The 16,927-nt window shown below is 36.2% G+C and overlaps 1 protein-coding gene across 1 annotated transcript; it reads right to left on the reverse strand.

Moving 5' to 3' along the window:
- Nucleotides 1–8,931: 8,931 nt before the first annotated feature.
- LOC149963390 (uncharacterized) lies at nt 8,932–9,636 on the reverse strand. Its single transcript, XM_090166775.1, has one exon. It carries the CDS (start codon nt 9,634–9,636, stop codon nt 8,932–8,934), a length of 705 nt encoding a protein of 234 aa, XP_090022901.1.
- Nucleotides 9,637–16,927: the final 7,291 nt, after the last annotated feature.

The raw sequence follows: 16,927 nt of genomic DNA on the forward strand, positions 1-16,927 counted from the left end.
GATTGTTCAAGACCTATATTACAATGGGTTGGTTTTTGTCCAAAAATAGTATATTTTTCGTTTCGTGAGCGTTCTAATAATTTAAAATTTTGTATTTTATATTTATAATTTTGTTGCTTTGGTAATTTAATAACGTTTTGGGTCTAAAGTTGGTTTTTTGTTCTATTGATATAGGAAATTTGTTTAATACAATAACATTTGTAATATTAAAATTAAAAAAAATAATCTACGGGTTCGGATAGCACCGGGATAACATTTTTTGGAGGATGCTTTTGATGGCGAAATATCATTGAATACGGTAGTATCGTTTCCAGTTCATAATACACCCACGGGCAAATTCTTCCGAGGAGAGGTATATTTTGGCAAGCTTGCCAATTTGTTATTCAAGTACATTTCTTAGCATTTGTTTTTATATTATATGACTTGGACACCTGACATCTGTGTAATTATTTCTGTAAGGGATTATTATACCCCAAGATATTTGCTGACGCTAGGGAAACCCTAGAGGTAAAAATTAATAACTAATATTTAAATTAAATTTTAGTAGAACTGAAAACAATAAGTGTCACAGGGCCCTGAAAACAGTATCCAATGTGTCCTTAAACAACTTTTGGTGTAAAAAAATGTTTTAATCTTTTGAAGTAAAATCAATAATTGAAAAGTAAATTAAATTTTAATAAAGTGCTTAACCATTGTTTATTTTCTTACTACACAAATACCCTTATAGTAATTTAAACGTGGCTTTTTTACAAATATTTATTCAACTGCAAATGAACTCAAATGCCATTTGCTGTACCATTTATTAACAATAACGTGCCCTATTCTACAACTGAAAGTGTCGATAAATTACAAAAGCAAAATCATGTCACAAACGAAACCGTCGTTAAGTAAGCTTCGATTTAAATAAAACCCTCGATAACTCCTTGAGGGACCTTTTAAGAGTTCACGCAACGCAATGGCGTTTCTTTACCATTGTCTACTACTATCTCATTTGGTGCTATAGAAACCACTGTTTAACTTTGAATTCTATAATGACGGTCCGTAAACTCTTATATTTTGAAACTCGTTGTTAAACCCTTGTTCAAAATGAAAAGGTTTTAAAGGGTTGTCTATAGAAAATAAATTTCCCACTAAGACGTATACCGCAGATGTTAAAAGCGAAAACGTTCCAAGAGTTAAGTACATACAGTAAACATTACTACAACGAAACATAATTATGACATTTGTTGCAAGGTAAACTATAAATTAGGAATCGTTAATTTCATTAACCGATTAATGAAATCTAAAATAAGTAAGCTCTCCATTTTATTTAATGCAGCAGTTTTAATCGTTAAGATTATAAGGATACGTGGTGTAAAAGTACATTTTCGTTTTATTAAATTTTAAAAATTTAAATTTTCATTTTCGTATGTTTTGTTTTGCGAGAGTTCGGTTACTAGGCATTTAAATCGTATAAGAAGTTCCTACGCATTGTAACCCGGCCACCTGATTTAATGGCTTTAAAAGTCGCTTGATGACTTAGGTCTAAGGTGGTGCCTTGGGTAATAGCTTAGCTGAAAAAAAAAGAGTGTGTTTGACCAAAAGATTCTATTTACTCTTTAATTATAATCTGTAAAGAAAAATTAATAATTGAATTTTTAAGACGCCAGTGCGGCGCCAGTAAAAGTGGCAAATAAGAATAAAACCTTGAAACATAAGGTAATATTGGATACTTGCGAAATTTCCCTCCAAGCAAATTCCAGCTTTTACGACTCAATTTGATATCTACGGAAATGTAATTTTTTGGTTTTCAAGTTACTATATTTAAATATTTAAATGGAAAATTTAAAAAATCGTACACTGGAAGAAATCCAGTTAAATCATCTGAGTCATTAAACTGTCCATTCGTATTGTGTGACTTTGACGTCGCCGATTGGTTTGTTTTGTTACCAAATAAAAACCATACAAGTTTGTGCATTACTATTTTCATATAGTCTCACATGGAACTTATTGAAAACCAAAGAATTATAAAAATATTTTAAATGGTTTTTACAAAAATTGTAAAAATATCAATTTGAATTTGAGGAACTTTTAAAGTAAGTTAGTATTTGCTAAGTGAATGAATTGGAAGCAAATTTTAAGATTTCTCAATTTTATGAAAAATTAATGAAATAGTCGAATTATTCGTTTCACAGAAGTAGAAGCTACGTTGTGACAATAAGCTTCTGGATCAGAATTCATAAATCAGTCGTATTCAAATAAAAAAACGCGAACTTTTCAACTAAAATAATTTCCTAAATATTTGGCGAAACACAAAACGCGAAATTATTGGCCGGGGTTAAATTTCTTTTTATTTCGATAAAATGAAAGTATATCTGTTTCTTTTAGGTCAGTTGATCTGATATACCGCAATTCAACTGGAACCTTGGAATACAACAAACAATATGAATGAAGACATTCGATATTGCATCACCGAAGTAAGCTCATCCTTATATAAAATTCAAAAATTTAGGAGATTTTGAAGTTCCCTTTTTACTTAAAGTTTAAAAACAGTGTTACGTTAGAAATTTTTTTTAGATATTCTAATAAGCCTCAATTTGCTTAAATATCAAGAAGTATGTTAATATCGAAGTTAATTACATTGGAAGTCAAAAAAGCCGCGTTTTTGACCCAAAGAAATAAAATATCAAAAGATGTCGTACATTAAGATAACAATGAGGTTTTTTTTAATTTTTCAAGTATAAATTTGTTTGTTATATGTCGTCCAAAGAAACCCGTCATTCGAAAAATCGTTTGTGTTTTAAATAACGAAGTGAATGTGACCGTGTAATTTTCAAAAGTTGAAATGAAAATGATTTGATGTAAATAATATCCAGAAAAATTGAATTAAATTATCATTATTCTTTATTTTGATCAGTGGTTTGTTTCTAGTTAGAAAATATAACAAAGATAACATAAACTGTTAAAAAATATAATTTGCATATTTTCCCTACTTAAAATTTTATTACAATCGTGACTGTTTTGGGAATGGTTCTTAATTTTTAAGAAAAATAATTTTAATATTTTAAGTCACCACCATGGATACACCTACCATTTTATGGTATCGACGATTTGGAAATGGATGGTGCTGGCAAAAATTTTATTAACACTTTATTAAAGAAAATGAATTTTACGTAAGTGAATATCATTTGCTAGATTTTTAAAATGTCTTAATATTATCAAGAATGTATTTATTTATACCTAGGGAGAATGTCTATGTCGAGACGGTTTTTAGCCTTTCTCTCAATCCACCCGTTGGTCCCCCCAGTACGCTCCTCCGCTTAAAATAAAACGAATAGTCCCGGTATTTCATTGGCTGCTTAAAATTTACGTCTCCTAAAGCGATGGATATCAAACGCCGGTGACGTTTTGTCTTCCCCCCCGCGCGAGACGGGGGAAAGGCGTTCAACGTGCCCGGCGATTTTCGCAACATAATCATTCTTCCTAAATATAAATAAATACATTCTTGATATTCTCACATAAATTTAAACTTTCTTAACTTGATACGCTGGTACAAGCAAGAAATCGGGAAAAACCGTTATCCTAGAGCTAACATTAAACACGGTCGAAGAGGTAAAAAAGACCTACAACGTTTGGGGAAACTAAAATATATTTTTTATTAAGTCAAATCGATACTCGGTTTTAACGGTCAGTTACAAGTTAAAACTAACAGAATGTTTAAAAAAAACATTCCTTTAGTCTAAACTTGTAACTTCGCCTTGAAGGCCTATCGGCCGATGTAAACGACGTATCGGTTTAACTTAATAAATAAATATATTTTAGTTTCCCCAAACGTTGTTGGTCTTGTTTACCTCTTCGACTGTGTTTAACGTTGGTGCAAGACGTTTATTTGAATTTCGCAAGCTTTTTACTGTTATCATTAATATTATTCGTTAATAGTAGCTGTTGATTCCATATACCCATTGTGTTACTTCTTGCAAACTGATACTCAAGCAAAGTATTAGAATATACTGGCATACTAGAGCTAGTAATCATTATACCTGGAAGGACGTATATTTCGAATAGCACCTCATCATATCTAGGGTTCCTCTGAGGTATCTCTTTGATCTATGTCTCTTCACAGTGAACGTCAATGCCACTAGAACTGGAGTGGTCTGGTGGCTTTCTATATATGCCTACGATGTCACTCTGTTTCGTTCAGTATGATTATATAGTGATCATGTCATTCGTTAATCTCATTTGGATCATAGTACGTCTTGGAACTCTCGCTGGAAGCTTGACTTTAATTGTTTAGTCCTCACTTTGCACCGTCCGGAAACTTCACCCACTATTGATGGGTAGCAGGCTGCTAGGGCTGCCTTTTAACATGGTACTGAAATCAAGTTTCTTAAGTCTTCTCTCACTCTCATTCTCACATTCTTCTAGGAAGTACATATATCTAGAAGCCATATATCGTGTAAAGATTATTAGGCTCACAGAGCATAAGCATTCATTCACTGTTGTTATTTCGCTTCCGCGTCCTCTTTCAATCGGACCAATAAGATGGCTATCCTGAAATAATGCTCCTTGATCTGGTCACCACACACGGACACAGAGAAATAAAATCTGGTAAAGGTTCCGAGGAAAGCCGTTCACTTTGCCTCAACTGGTCCGACCTCGTATCGTGTCGTCAAGAAATACGCCTTGTTACCCTTATCTCTATTACTCACAAAGCTAATGGGACGTTGTCCTCAATTACTCATGCAATCCTGTCTAAGACGAAACAATTCCATGGCTTAAAACGAAATGCTTCTTACATTCTACGTTTAATGCATACGAATCTCAGGCAAAACTCATTTATCCCCACCTCAATCCTGGAGTGGAATTCACTCCCGGCCACCGGTAATTTTTTTCACAAGTTAATAGTTGACTAAAGCCTGTGTGGTTCCATGGATATTATTATCTATTCATTATTATTATTATTATTATTATTATTATTTAATTATTTTATTATCTAAAATGCCTCCGAAACCGCACAAATCTTGGTCAGCTCTAAGCTAGTCCCTATTGTTTTATCCCTCACTGGCGTGAAAGGCGTACCTATTACAAAATGTTGAAAGATTTGTTAAGATCCATGGAGAATAATAATTTTATAAATTTAAACGGAGGAAACACATGGATGCAATAAGTAAAACTTGTTTTATTTAAATTTTTAAATTTTGCAATTTTGAAAATCATTAAAAATGAAATGAAAACTAACTCATTCACAGGTTGAGTTTTCGACACGAGGGTCTCTGTCAAAACTAAGGAAACAAAATTATAACAATACAATATATATACCAAACAGGGTAGATATAAATTACAAAGCGACACAATCATTGATTGGTCTTTCTTACGGGATACAATAAATTCTTGTCGAACGCACCCCACGCTTTCGCGGTTAAACAACCATCGTCCAAGTTTAATTTCCCTATGTCGTTGATATAGACATTCTCTATGAATTTTCTTTTGAAATAATCCGTTAATCCGTTTCTTTGTATAAAATTGATGGTTTATTAAACACAATTTCATGATATTCATGATTTTTAGAACCTGTGAATGAGTTAATTTTTATGATTTTGGAAATTGAAAAATTGAAATAAAACCAGTTTTACTTATTTCAGCCATTTGTTTACTTGTTTCAAATTTACACTACTTTAGAACTTAAGAACAAAGAATTCTATTTCGCAAGTACATTTCACTTTATTGAATATTATATATGCCATATAAAAATTTCAGTTGGTCAAAAAGGAGGTAATCAAATTCGTTTTAAATATGTGGGTTTAGCAATTAATTATCCCCCAATAATTTAACGTTTTAACTTATTTTTATAATTATAGAAACTTTCTAAAAGTCGTTTTAAAAACCAAGGACTTTTTCGACCTGGGTAAAATTACTGAATTAAATAACGGCACAGGCCTGATGGGGTTTCTGGCCAGAAATGTAAGTTGGCGTTACTTTACTTTAAAACCAATTCGGGCTATTACAAAGACTCTTCATTTATATCAGCTTGTTGTATGCTCTGCGTTTAAAAAAAGCTTACCTTTGTACACAAAAGGTTAAAGTCCCTTTTAAGCGAAGAAAAATTTAAAAAATATAAAATAATATGAAATGCTGCTAAATGAGCCCAGCATTTGACGTTTATATCATTTTTATAAATATTTATTTTCGGAGTATTAGATTATTTAAATTTAAATGACACTTATCACGCCAATGCATTTTAAAATTGTAAATCGTACTTAAAAAAATGTCGGGAAATTTACAGTTTTCCCCATGGTAAAATATTTACAAACTTATATTATCAACTAAATTCAGCTTAAATAAGCCCATTTTTTATACAAATTAAAAACTAAATGATGATTATTTTACAAGATAAACTTTTTACTCGACAACCAAACGGTAAATCAGATACATTATGGTACATTTTAATTTTCTAGACCACTTTATGGTTAACATTTTAAAAAACAGTTTCAGAATTGTTTTTTGAAACATTAAAACCAAAAAGATTATTTACCCTTTGGGAGTCATGAAAAAAGTGTTAAATTTTATTAAATGTTTGGTTTTCAGGAGTGTGATGTCACGCTAAATCCATCATATATAACATCATCTTTGTAAGATTATGTTGACTTTTCAGTTCCAGTCTGGACTTTCAATTACAAAATAATTTCTTTTCAATCATTCGGAAAAGACAATAATTATTTCGGAATTTTAAATATATTTTCAACAAACGTGAGATTTCTTTTTCTAAAAACGTTTTTTTCAAAAAAAATTACAGTTATTCTTTCTTCATAGACTTGGCTTTTAACTGTGCTAGCTTTAATCCTGGTGGCGCTCATGCTGCTACTCAAAGAATGCCCTATGTCAATAAAAAACTGCTGGTTTTCATATTTCTATATACAACTCAAAGTTTTGGGGTTGCTTTTATTGAAAGGTAAAATAATAACATTATTAAAAAAAAACAATTTTAAGTGTTTTGATTACAATAAACATTATATTCGGTTTCGCAGAACGCTAGAATACGACTTAGGTAATTGTCAGAAGTTAAACATGGTGTTCAGTCATATAAATATTCCTATTTCCCTAAAACGAGCACCAGGTATAGTCCGACCCACTGCAGCTACGTAAAACGAAAACATTTTCGAATATTCCCCATGCATGACTCTGCTGCGAGATAAACTTCAACCAATTACTCCTCGCACTATCAAAGATATAAAAGTTCGGTTTTTATCACGCGAGGAGAGGAAAATGACCCAGGCTAAACATTTTGTGGAGGAAAAACTGAAGATTTTATTCTACTGAATTCGCGGAAAGACTCAAAGCCATTTTTATTTGATCTTTTTTGTTGTGGAGTTCATTGAGACGCATGGAGCAGGTTTAACTCATAGTCTTTATTAAGTCATTCTGTCTTCAATATTAGTATACAAGTGTTTATATATGCGCTTATACCGCTAGTTGTTTATTTACTCGTTCGTTATCAATATTTAGATAAGGATAATAAAAAACAGTATGTTACATCTTTCTCCTAAGGAAAGAACCCATGTTTTACAACTTTTCCATTTAGTATGATAAACCATTACAACTTTTCCATTTAGTATAATAAACCATGTATTACAATTATTTTAACTTGAAATCGTTTCGTTTTTCGAACTGTGCGTCCATATCGTGTGGTTATAGGCTCTGCACCGGGTGACACACTTGTGGAGAAGGGTGACTGGGTGGTCGCGAAAGGAGACGATAGTATTCGGCTTGGTTGTTCCAAAGCAGTGTCCTCACTGTTTCGCAGGCTGGGTTGTGAAATAGGGTGTAAGACATCTCTCTGGGAGTTATGTCCAAAGGGTTTTGGTGGGCTAGACGAAGAGGAATCATGAGAGCTCCGTGGTCTATGACTGTAAGAGTGGTCAGAACGAATGTTATCAGTAGTGCGTTCTGGTGTCCGACTTGTCTCGCCTCCGATTTTTGCTGTAGGGCGTTGTTTTTGACCCATCTCGATCCACGATATGAAGAAGACGCATGTCGGTTATTGGTACCTGGAGACTTCAGTGGTCGTAGCAGGATATTATCTTGTGGCTCGATAGGTATTCGATTTCTTGATTCTAGGCGTGTTCGTAAGTGAATTCGAATCCGTCGATACGTCTTCCCGTCAATGGTCTGGATATTGTACGAATGTGGTTCGTCAGCATATGAATGAATTTTCGCCGGTACCCAGTTGCGATGACCAGCTTGATAAAAGACATTGTCGCCAGGGTTAAAAGTAAGTGGTCGTGGGTGACGCATGGTGCGCCACCAAGATTTCTTGCTTAACTGAAAGAGCATTCTGAATCTGGCATATTGGATAGTTGGGTTGCAGTGATGATCTCGTGGTGGTGTTATGGTTTCGAAGTTGCCTTCCCATGAGCATCTGGGCAGGAGACGGTAACTTCCCAATTGGAGTTGTACGATACTCGAGCAGTACATAGTGAAGGTCACGACCAACCTTCTTAGCCTTGAATAAAATTTTTTTATTGTCTGTATTGCTCTTTCTGTCATACCGTTTGATTTCGGGTAATGTGGACTGCTGGTCACATGCTGTGTTCCCCAGTGTTGAAGAAATTCCTTGAATTTGTATGAGCCAAATGGAGGTCCATTGTCCGACACCAGTCGCTAAGGAGCGCCATACCTCGAGAAGTGCGGGTTGAGAAATTTTATGACAGATTCGGCCGTAGTGTTCCGCATCTCCTTCATTTCTATGAATTTAGACAAATAGTCTACAAGTATCACTAGTTTTTTGTCTTCTACCTGAAATATGTCAGTCCCAACTGTTTCCCAAAGAAGCTTCGGTACTGGATGTGGTTGCATAGTTATCGCGAAGTTGGCGCGGTCACGATTCCGGCAGATTTGACAGTCCCGTACGCAATTCATTATATCAGTCGTGATCTGGGGCCAATACAAGTGACGTTAAGCTTTCTGAAGACAGGCGCTGACTACCTGTTGGATAGAGTGAAGTTGGGCAATAACATCACTTCTCATGGTTGCTGTAACGAAAAGGCGATTTCCCCGGTATATCAAGCCACAGTCATCATGGAACTCCTCCTGATGTGGCCAGTATGGAATGACGTCAGGCGATACTCTCTTCCGTGATCTCGGCCAACCTTGATATATGTATGCACGAAGAGTCTGGAGAGTGGAATCATCTCGGGTTGCTCGCTCCATCGAGATGCGTCTATCCGAGGAAAGAATAGTTAGGGCGTGCAGAGCGGCGTGTTGACCCTCCATTTCCGTGGTATCGATATCAGTCCGCTGTAGTGCAGCACGAGAGAGTGTGTCAGCGATCTGGAGGTTGGTGCCAGGGACATACGTCAAAGTAAAATCGTAACGGAGGAGGCGCAGTACCATTCTCTGTAGACGTGGGGATAGCATATGCATGAACTTGTTGATGATGGCTACCAAAGGTTTGTGATCGGTCTCGACGGAAAAGTGCGTTCCCACTACGTAATAGTGGAACTTCTGACAAGCAAAAGGACGCCCAGGAGCTCCTTCTCGATCTGCGCGTAGTTCTTTTGGGTCGACGTCAATGTTGTAGATGCATACTCGACAGGGCGATCGTCTTGCAAAAGAGCAGCACCAATACCGTTCGAGCTGGCATCCACCGTAATCTTTCATGCAGTGGTGGGTTTGAAGACTGCAAGTATTGGGGAGGACGATATTAATGTTTTTACCTTATCAAATACAACCTGCATGCTCGGAGTCCATGAAAAAAGTGAGTCCCTCTTAAGTAACGCTCTCAAGGGAATTGCTTGCTCCGAATATGATGGGAGGAACCTTGTTATATAGTTAACCATTCCCAAGAATCGTTGTAGAGCATCTTTGTCTTGCGGCGAGGGAAGGTCCAAAATAGCGTTGATTCTTTCCGGATCGATCTCGATGCGCTCCGGTGTTATTATGTGGCCAAGGTATTTTATGCGTCGGGTAGCGAGCTGTAACTTCTTTTTACTAAAGGTCAAGTGAAATTTTCTTGCTGTCTCGAGAATACGCACAAGTAAAGCATTGTGCTCTTTCATTTTCTTGGCAGCAAGTACGAGATCATCAATAGAGATACGAGTAAATCGGAACTTCTCCGAAGGAAAGATCTGTTCCATTACCTGTTGGAACACTTCAGATGCCGTACATATGCCATATGGAAGGCGTAGATATCTAAAAGTACCAAACGGAGTCGAAAATGTGCAGAGATATGAACTGTCCTACGTTAATTCAACCTGCCAAAAAGCGTTTTTAGCGTGAAGGACTGTAAATATAGTATTACCATGGAGTCCTGAGAAAATATCCTGTGCTGTAGCCATATGGACAGGCTGGCGTTTGATGTTTGGATTCAATTTTCGTGGGTCAAGGCAAATACGTGACGACCCGTCCGGCTTGCGCTCGACTATCATTGGGTGAACCCATTCCGTGGGGCCCTCCACAGGCGTAATGATGCCATTTTTTAACATCATCTGTAATTCGTCAAAGACCGGTTGTTGCAGTGCGTGTGGTAGTCTGTGAGGTACGGAGACTAACGGAACTGCAGCAGGTTTCAATTGGATTTGGTATCTGATCGGCAATTTCCCTATTCCATCAAAGACATCAGGAAACTGGTCGATTATTGACTGTGGACCATCGTGTGTTACGTCAGATCTGGAAGCAGCGCAAGATTCCTGTAGCACCTGGACCGTTTTAACGTCATAATATTGAGTGGTTGGTGGTCGAGTAGAGCGGGAGATTAAGCCCAGCGCTTCGGAAGCGGTGGCGCCGAGGATCGGAGTTGTTGGTTCCGGAGTGATGTACAATGTTAACTGCCGTTGTGCCGCGAAAGAGATGCAGGATAGTTCAGCCATACCCAATATGGGAACGTTATGACCAGTATACGCGATGATACGACGAATTGGTTGAGCGAGAGGTAACTTCACTGATAGAGTCTCATAGATATGGTTTGGGATGATATTAACTTGTGAGAATAGAATCGGACTATTATTAACCTGTACAGACTCATACCATTGATCATCGGAAGGTCGGGTGGCAGGATCGTGATTGGCATCGCAGAGTGCTGTAATCATATTCAATGTGAAGTCAAGTCAGTGGTAGAAGGATGATCCAGGAAATATAATTCGTGATGCGCATAGTTGGGTACGTCTGAGCGGCGGGCTTGAACCTCGGAGTAGTGGCCGTATTCGTCGAAACAAGAACTATCGCTCATAAAGTATCGCTGTGAGGTCATCGGATCTGCTGCTGGTTGAGTTAAGTCGTACACACGGGCTGTTGAGCGACAGCAAACTGCCCAATGGCCCACCCGTGAACAGTAATGGCACTTGGAGTCAGACGCCGGGCAGTAATTAGGATGGTTGTGACGTAGACCGTAGTTGGAGCAGGTTATTTGTGGCTGAACGTGGCGAGGCAGACGAGAGTCCGTGGAACTTCACTGTGATGACGAGAAGCTTTGTGAGAATGGCCGGGTCAGAGCCCTAAAGGGCCATGGATGTCTGGAACGTAGATGAGCAGAAGCCGGGTGACCTCCCTGTCGGAACGGTCGGTGTCGCAGAGTTTCCAGGGCAGCAGAGGAAGAGGAGGACTGCGTAGGTCCACGCAGTAGGTTAGCGTGCACTGCAGACGTTTCCTCAGTCTGACAGACTGAAATAGCTTCATTAAGTGATAGAGGCGGTCTGGAGAAGAGTCGTTTCCGCAGGTCTGGGTTGAAAATGCCTGCCAGAATCTGGTACCGGAGTAAAGAGTCATTGATTTCCCCGAAATCACAACTTCGGGCTTTAGTGCGCAAATCATTTAGGAAGTCATCAAACGGCTGGTGTTGACTTCGCTTCGTATGGAAAAACACATATCAATGTGAGTCCGGATTGCTGAAACGCGCGTAGTAGTTGTCGAATGCAGCATATATTTGATCGAGAGTAGGGTGGTATGGTCAGGTTCTCGTAGATTTTCTGGCCAGTCGGGCCTAATGTATATAAGAAACTGGCTACTTGTGTCGGCGGAGTTTCCAAAGAGAGCTTGGGTGCAGCTGCGAAGATCTTTAAGACCTTCTTTTATTCAGCCCATGAAGCTGCCGGGTTAGCCGTTCCCGGTGTGAAATGTTCTGGTGCTCGGTAACTGGATAAGGACATCTGAAGGCTAGGCTATATCACTTCTGAAACCAGGTTGTGGAGTTCATTGAGACGCATGGAGCAGGTTAAACTCATATCTTTATTAAGTCATTGTGTTCAATATTTGTATACAAGTGATTATATATGCGCTTATACCGCTAGTTGTTTATTTACCCGTTCGTTATCAATATTTAGATAAGGCTAATAAAAAACAATATGTTACATTTTTTTGAAGAATATTTCCATAAAAGTTAGTTTTGGTAAATCGGGGTGATTTTTCGCCTACACCGAGTATACAAGAACACATGCTGGGTTTAATATATATGCTATTTCTTACCAGGTTCTTGAAATGTATATGAAAATATCAAGCTTTAAAGGCTGTCGCACACTATGTAGTTTCCCGTACCGGCAACAGTTGCTGGTACCAAATCCGGCGCTGCTATCGGCGATGTATATCGCACACTATGCGAGTAAAATATGAGGCTGATACCGGCGATCACGCATACCTTATCTCTTCCACCAATTGGGAGCAAGAAAATATTAGACAACTTTTGAAACACCGGCGTGTTGGGATATTTATTTCTTTCGAAAGGCTTTATTTGTTATCCGTATTCGGTCAGTAAAAACATGGCAGAAAATAATATTATGTCATTATTAGAAAACGGTAGAGATGTGACCGATTCGACGTAATATTCGTATATCCATAGCTAATAATTTAGTATTTTTCTTACCTTAGTAAATTTTAACTACGTAGCTTTATCAAATTAAATAAAAAATGCTTTATCAAAGCAGTTGGAAGGTTGATTTAAGGGGTAGTTCGGATCTATGAAGGCACAGATATTTGAAATGTTTTAGATTAAAGAGTTATTTTTTGGAATTATTTTAAAAAGCAAAATATATTTCTAAAATAATTTCCATAAATTTTCCCTCACCTTTTATATATTTTAAAACCACTTCCTGAAATTTGAGCCTTGAAACTGTAACGTTTCCGAAGTGTTTCGTTTGAACGCTTCTTAAAGGACTTTTCGAGGTCATAAGCTTCTTAACTTTTAAATGAATCTTTTAAACAAAAGACAGGTTAAACCAACACACTCAAAATTCGAAAGACAACTTGGGGGGTCACGGAATCATTTTTAAAGGTTTCGTTTCGCCTTACAGATATTGGAGATGAATATTTTCAAACATCAAGACGACACTATTGTCCTGTTTTTATTGTGTGGTTGAGTTTTAAAAAAAAATGCTAAATATTAAAGGTTCCCAGCTCAACAAATCAAGAGAGAGGGAGTTGTGAGCAGTTTATCTTTTAACAAATTAGAAATATGTTTGTTTCTTAACCAAAATTGGGTCAGTATTTAGCCAAACCAAAATTTAAGGTATTTTACTTAATCAAAATATTGTTGTTTCTGTCGCCCGTTTTTTTGGGTTAAATTTAATTGTAACTTAACTTTGGTCTGGAAAGTAGCCCGAAAGATGGTTAGAAAATATTATTTTCGGTTGAAAAACTACCAATTTTTTGGGTTGAATGAAAGATAAGCCTGAATCTTTGTCCATTCTCGCAATATTTTCGGAATTATATAACCTGACGTTTCCCAGTTTTTCATAACATTTATATGATTTCCACGCCAAAATTATTAAAAAAATTTAAGAATACAAATTTACAAACTTTCTTTTAGATTATCTTTTAATTGTCATAAAAATCATAAACTTTTGTGATTTCTGAGCCTTACGCTCCGCAATTAATATCTCATATGTGGTAATGTAAAACAAACAAGGAATTTTTAGAGTTACATTTATTTATTTTAAAGAACTACTTAGTTGAAATATTACAAGGACAAAGCTTTAAATAATTTATTTCTATATGGTTTTACTTCAGCATGTTTGAGACTTTAGCTTGGGAAAAATACGCCCTGCAAAGAGTTCAGCTTGTCTGTCGCTTTACAAAAGCCTTAGCAAATGACTGACACCTTTATCTACTAATATCGCGTTTTAACTAAATTTGTCTCTTGCACTCTTAATATTAGTAATAACATAAAAGACGTACTTATGAAGATTTATTTCAGTGAGAGCATTGACCAATTCGTAAATTTTCCTTCGACAAATATATTCATTAAAATCGTCAAAGTTGAAACTAGAAAGGAACTCTAAGCCTCGGCAAAGCTGCACCTTAAGTCAAAACTTCAAACGAAATTCCCTAAATGGGAAATATGTCGAGATTATTTTTAGCGTTTCTCCCGTTGGGGCCCCCGCTATGCACCTCCGCTTTATTAAAATCAAATAATACTGCAATCTCATTGGTTCTAAAAAATTACGTTTTTCGACGCGATTAGCGCTGCTGCGAGGACGCAAAAAATAAGTCCGCCTCTTCCCCCCCCCCCTTATCGTGACGGGGTTAGGGCCTCAACGTATCCGTCGATAGTCTCGACATATTCATTCTCCCTGAGTATAAATTAATACATTCTTGTATATAAATATATAAATATATATATATTTCTGATATTTTTCTTTCAAAATTTCGCTCGTAACATCAATAATTTCAAAAAGTTTCAAACGGTCAATGTGACACGAATCCTTAGCTAGTGCATTTGGCGCGTTAAGACAGACTACCAAACTGTAAAGCGGCTAACTGCAGTTAGTTATTGGTCTTTGGAACGCGCGAAAATGAATTGAGAAATAAATATTATAACCCAAATTGTGTAATACTTTAAACCCAATAATTTAGTCTTGAAAACAACTACAACAAAAACAATAAAAAAATTGCTATTAAAACAGACTATTATTAACCCAAAAATTAGTTAAAATCCAAATATCCCAAATCATTCAATCTAAAAAATTCCTACATTTAAAGGGAAATCGGTACGAGTAACAAAGATATGCGCAAAGAGTACACATGGGATCATGAGAACACTTTTTTAGACAATACTCACATCCCTACATAAGTCAAAGTTAAGTAATATTTAAATATTTTATTTTGCGAATTATTTTCAAATGAGATAATCCCAAACATTCTCGTGTTGGGTTTCCGTCAAACTTAATATTCGTTTAAATGATTGAAAATAATTTTACTTAACTAAAGTCGTCGTTCAAATTTTTAAAGCGCTTTGTGTTTAATCTATATTTTAAATTTCTCCACAAACTAGTTTTCATAATTTGCTCCTTAAGCAAAAACAAATTGCCGGGAGTAGTGGCGTACTCCTATAATCCCAAGCGTCTGGAAGGCAGAGTTTGTGGCTGGCCTTATGAGGACGACCACCAATCTCCCAATGGGTGGTCGGGATACTTCCGCCGCGGGTGTCCCCACCCATGTCCCCACGAATCCCCCCGTTGGCGTGGCCGTTACCCACATCTCACACTGATTAATCAGTTATTGTGTGCTGGTGTCTAAGGCCTTGGGTCGACACCGATGTGTGGATGTCAAAAAAAAGCAAAAACAAATTATGGTAAAAAAGGAGGTATGGACTAAATTTGTAAAGTTGCCATTTTTGTTGATGTTATAAAAAAACCTTATTCATCTTTAAATGGCCAAAATAACAAAATCAGAGGGTCAGTATAATTTTAAACTTCAAAAATAAGATTTATCCGTAATATGCAATAACTGTTAAATATTTCAAGAAACAAGAGCTGTTGAATAGAGCAAAAACAAATTATGGTAAAAAAGGAGGTATGGACTAAATTTGTAAAGTTGCCATTTTTGTTGATGTTATAAAAAAACCTTATTCATCTTTAAATGGCCAAAATAACAAAATCAGAGGGTCAGTATAATTTTAAACTTCAAAAATAAGATTTATCCGTAATATGCAATAACTGTTAAATATTTCAAGAAACAAGAGCTGTTGAATAGAGTTGAAGAGTCAAAAGAGTAAAAAAATTTACGACTTCTATACAATTACCATGTCGTTCAAAGTGTGCCTCGTAACTTATTTCTCTGTTTTGCGTAATTGAAGGTTTGATTCTTAGTAAAAAGACGAAGAGATTGAAAATATTTGAATTCACGAGTGTCATTCTCTGGGTAGTTTCTTTCTATTTAATCACATTATTTTTCTCGTCGATGCTACTTTCCCATTTGACAAAGCCGGTTAAAATTAAATACTTCGACAGCTTTAATGATTTATTGAATGCTCCTGATGTTATAATTAATGTAAATGAGGAACATAGTATTCGTTACCATCTTGAGGTAAGTTTATAAATTTGACACAGGTTTTTTCCTCGTTTATTGCACTGAGAAAAATGAAAAAGTCATTTCCATATTTTGTTCGCGAAATATTTTAGTGCGAGTATCGTCCCGTGAAGTTCTATTTGAAATGAACTGCTTTTACGAAATATGACAGCATAGCAAAATGGCATGCTTAATTTTTTTCTTAGCCTACATTCGCCTTGAGTACACATGTTTTCAGAAAGAAATAACGAAATTATGTTTTTTTTTTCAAAGTTTAATCTTCGTGCCCTTTAAATCTTTTCCAAATTGTTTCTCTCTTCGCTAATAAACAAAAAATAATGCTTATTCTTTTTACTATCCTTGTAAGCTTATACGTATATAGCCGTGAATTCAACGTTTTTACGATGTCACATAATCATCGCGTTCTTTTTCAATAGATAATGTCAATAGCTTAAGTTAATCTAGGTTAATCAATTCGAAACTGCAGCTCGGGGCTGGAGAGATTTAAGGCAAAAAATTTCGGTAATTATATTTCTACTGCGCGTCGTTAAACACTTCCTTTGGTAGGAATCGAAACGGCCACCGTTCTATGATACGTCTCACGACTCATTCATTGATCTAGAAAGGCTACCCAAGAATATATTACAAACGTCCCATTTATAGAAGAATTTCTATT

This window comes from Leiobunum rupestre, chromosome 1 (genome assembly GCF_980474605.1).
Source record: "Leiobunum rupestre chromosome 1, qqLeiRupe1.1.hap1, whole genome shotgun sequence".
NCBI lineage: Eukaryota > Metazoa > Arthropoda > Arachnida > Opiliones > Sclerosomatidae > Leiobunum > Leiobunum rupestre.

What these genes read in the sequence shown, in the direction of transcription:
- LOC149963390 (XM_090166775.1), bottom strand. Translation starts at nt 9,636, where the DNA reads ATGAAAGATTACGGTGGATGCCAGCTCGAACGGTATTGGTGCTGCTCT.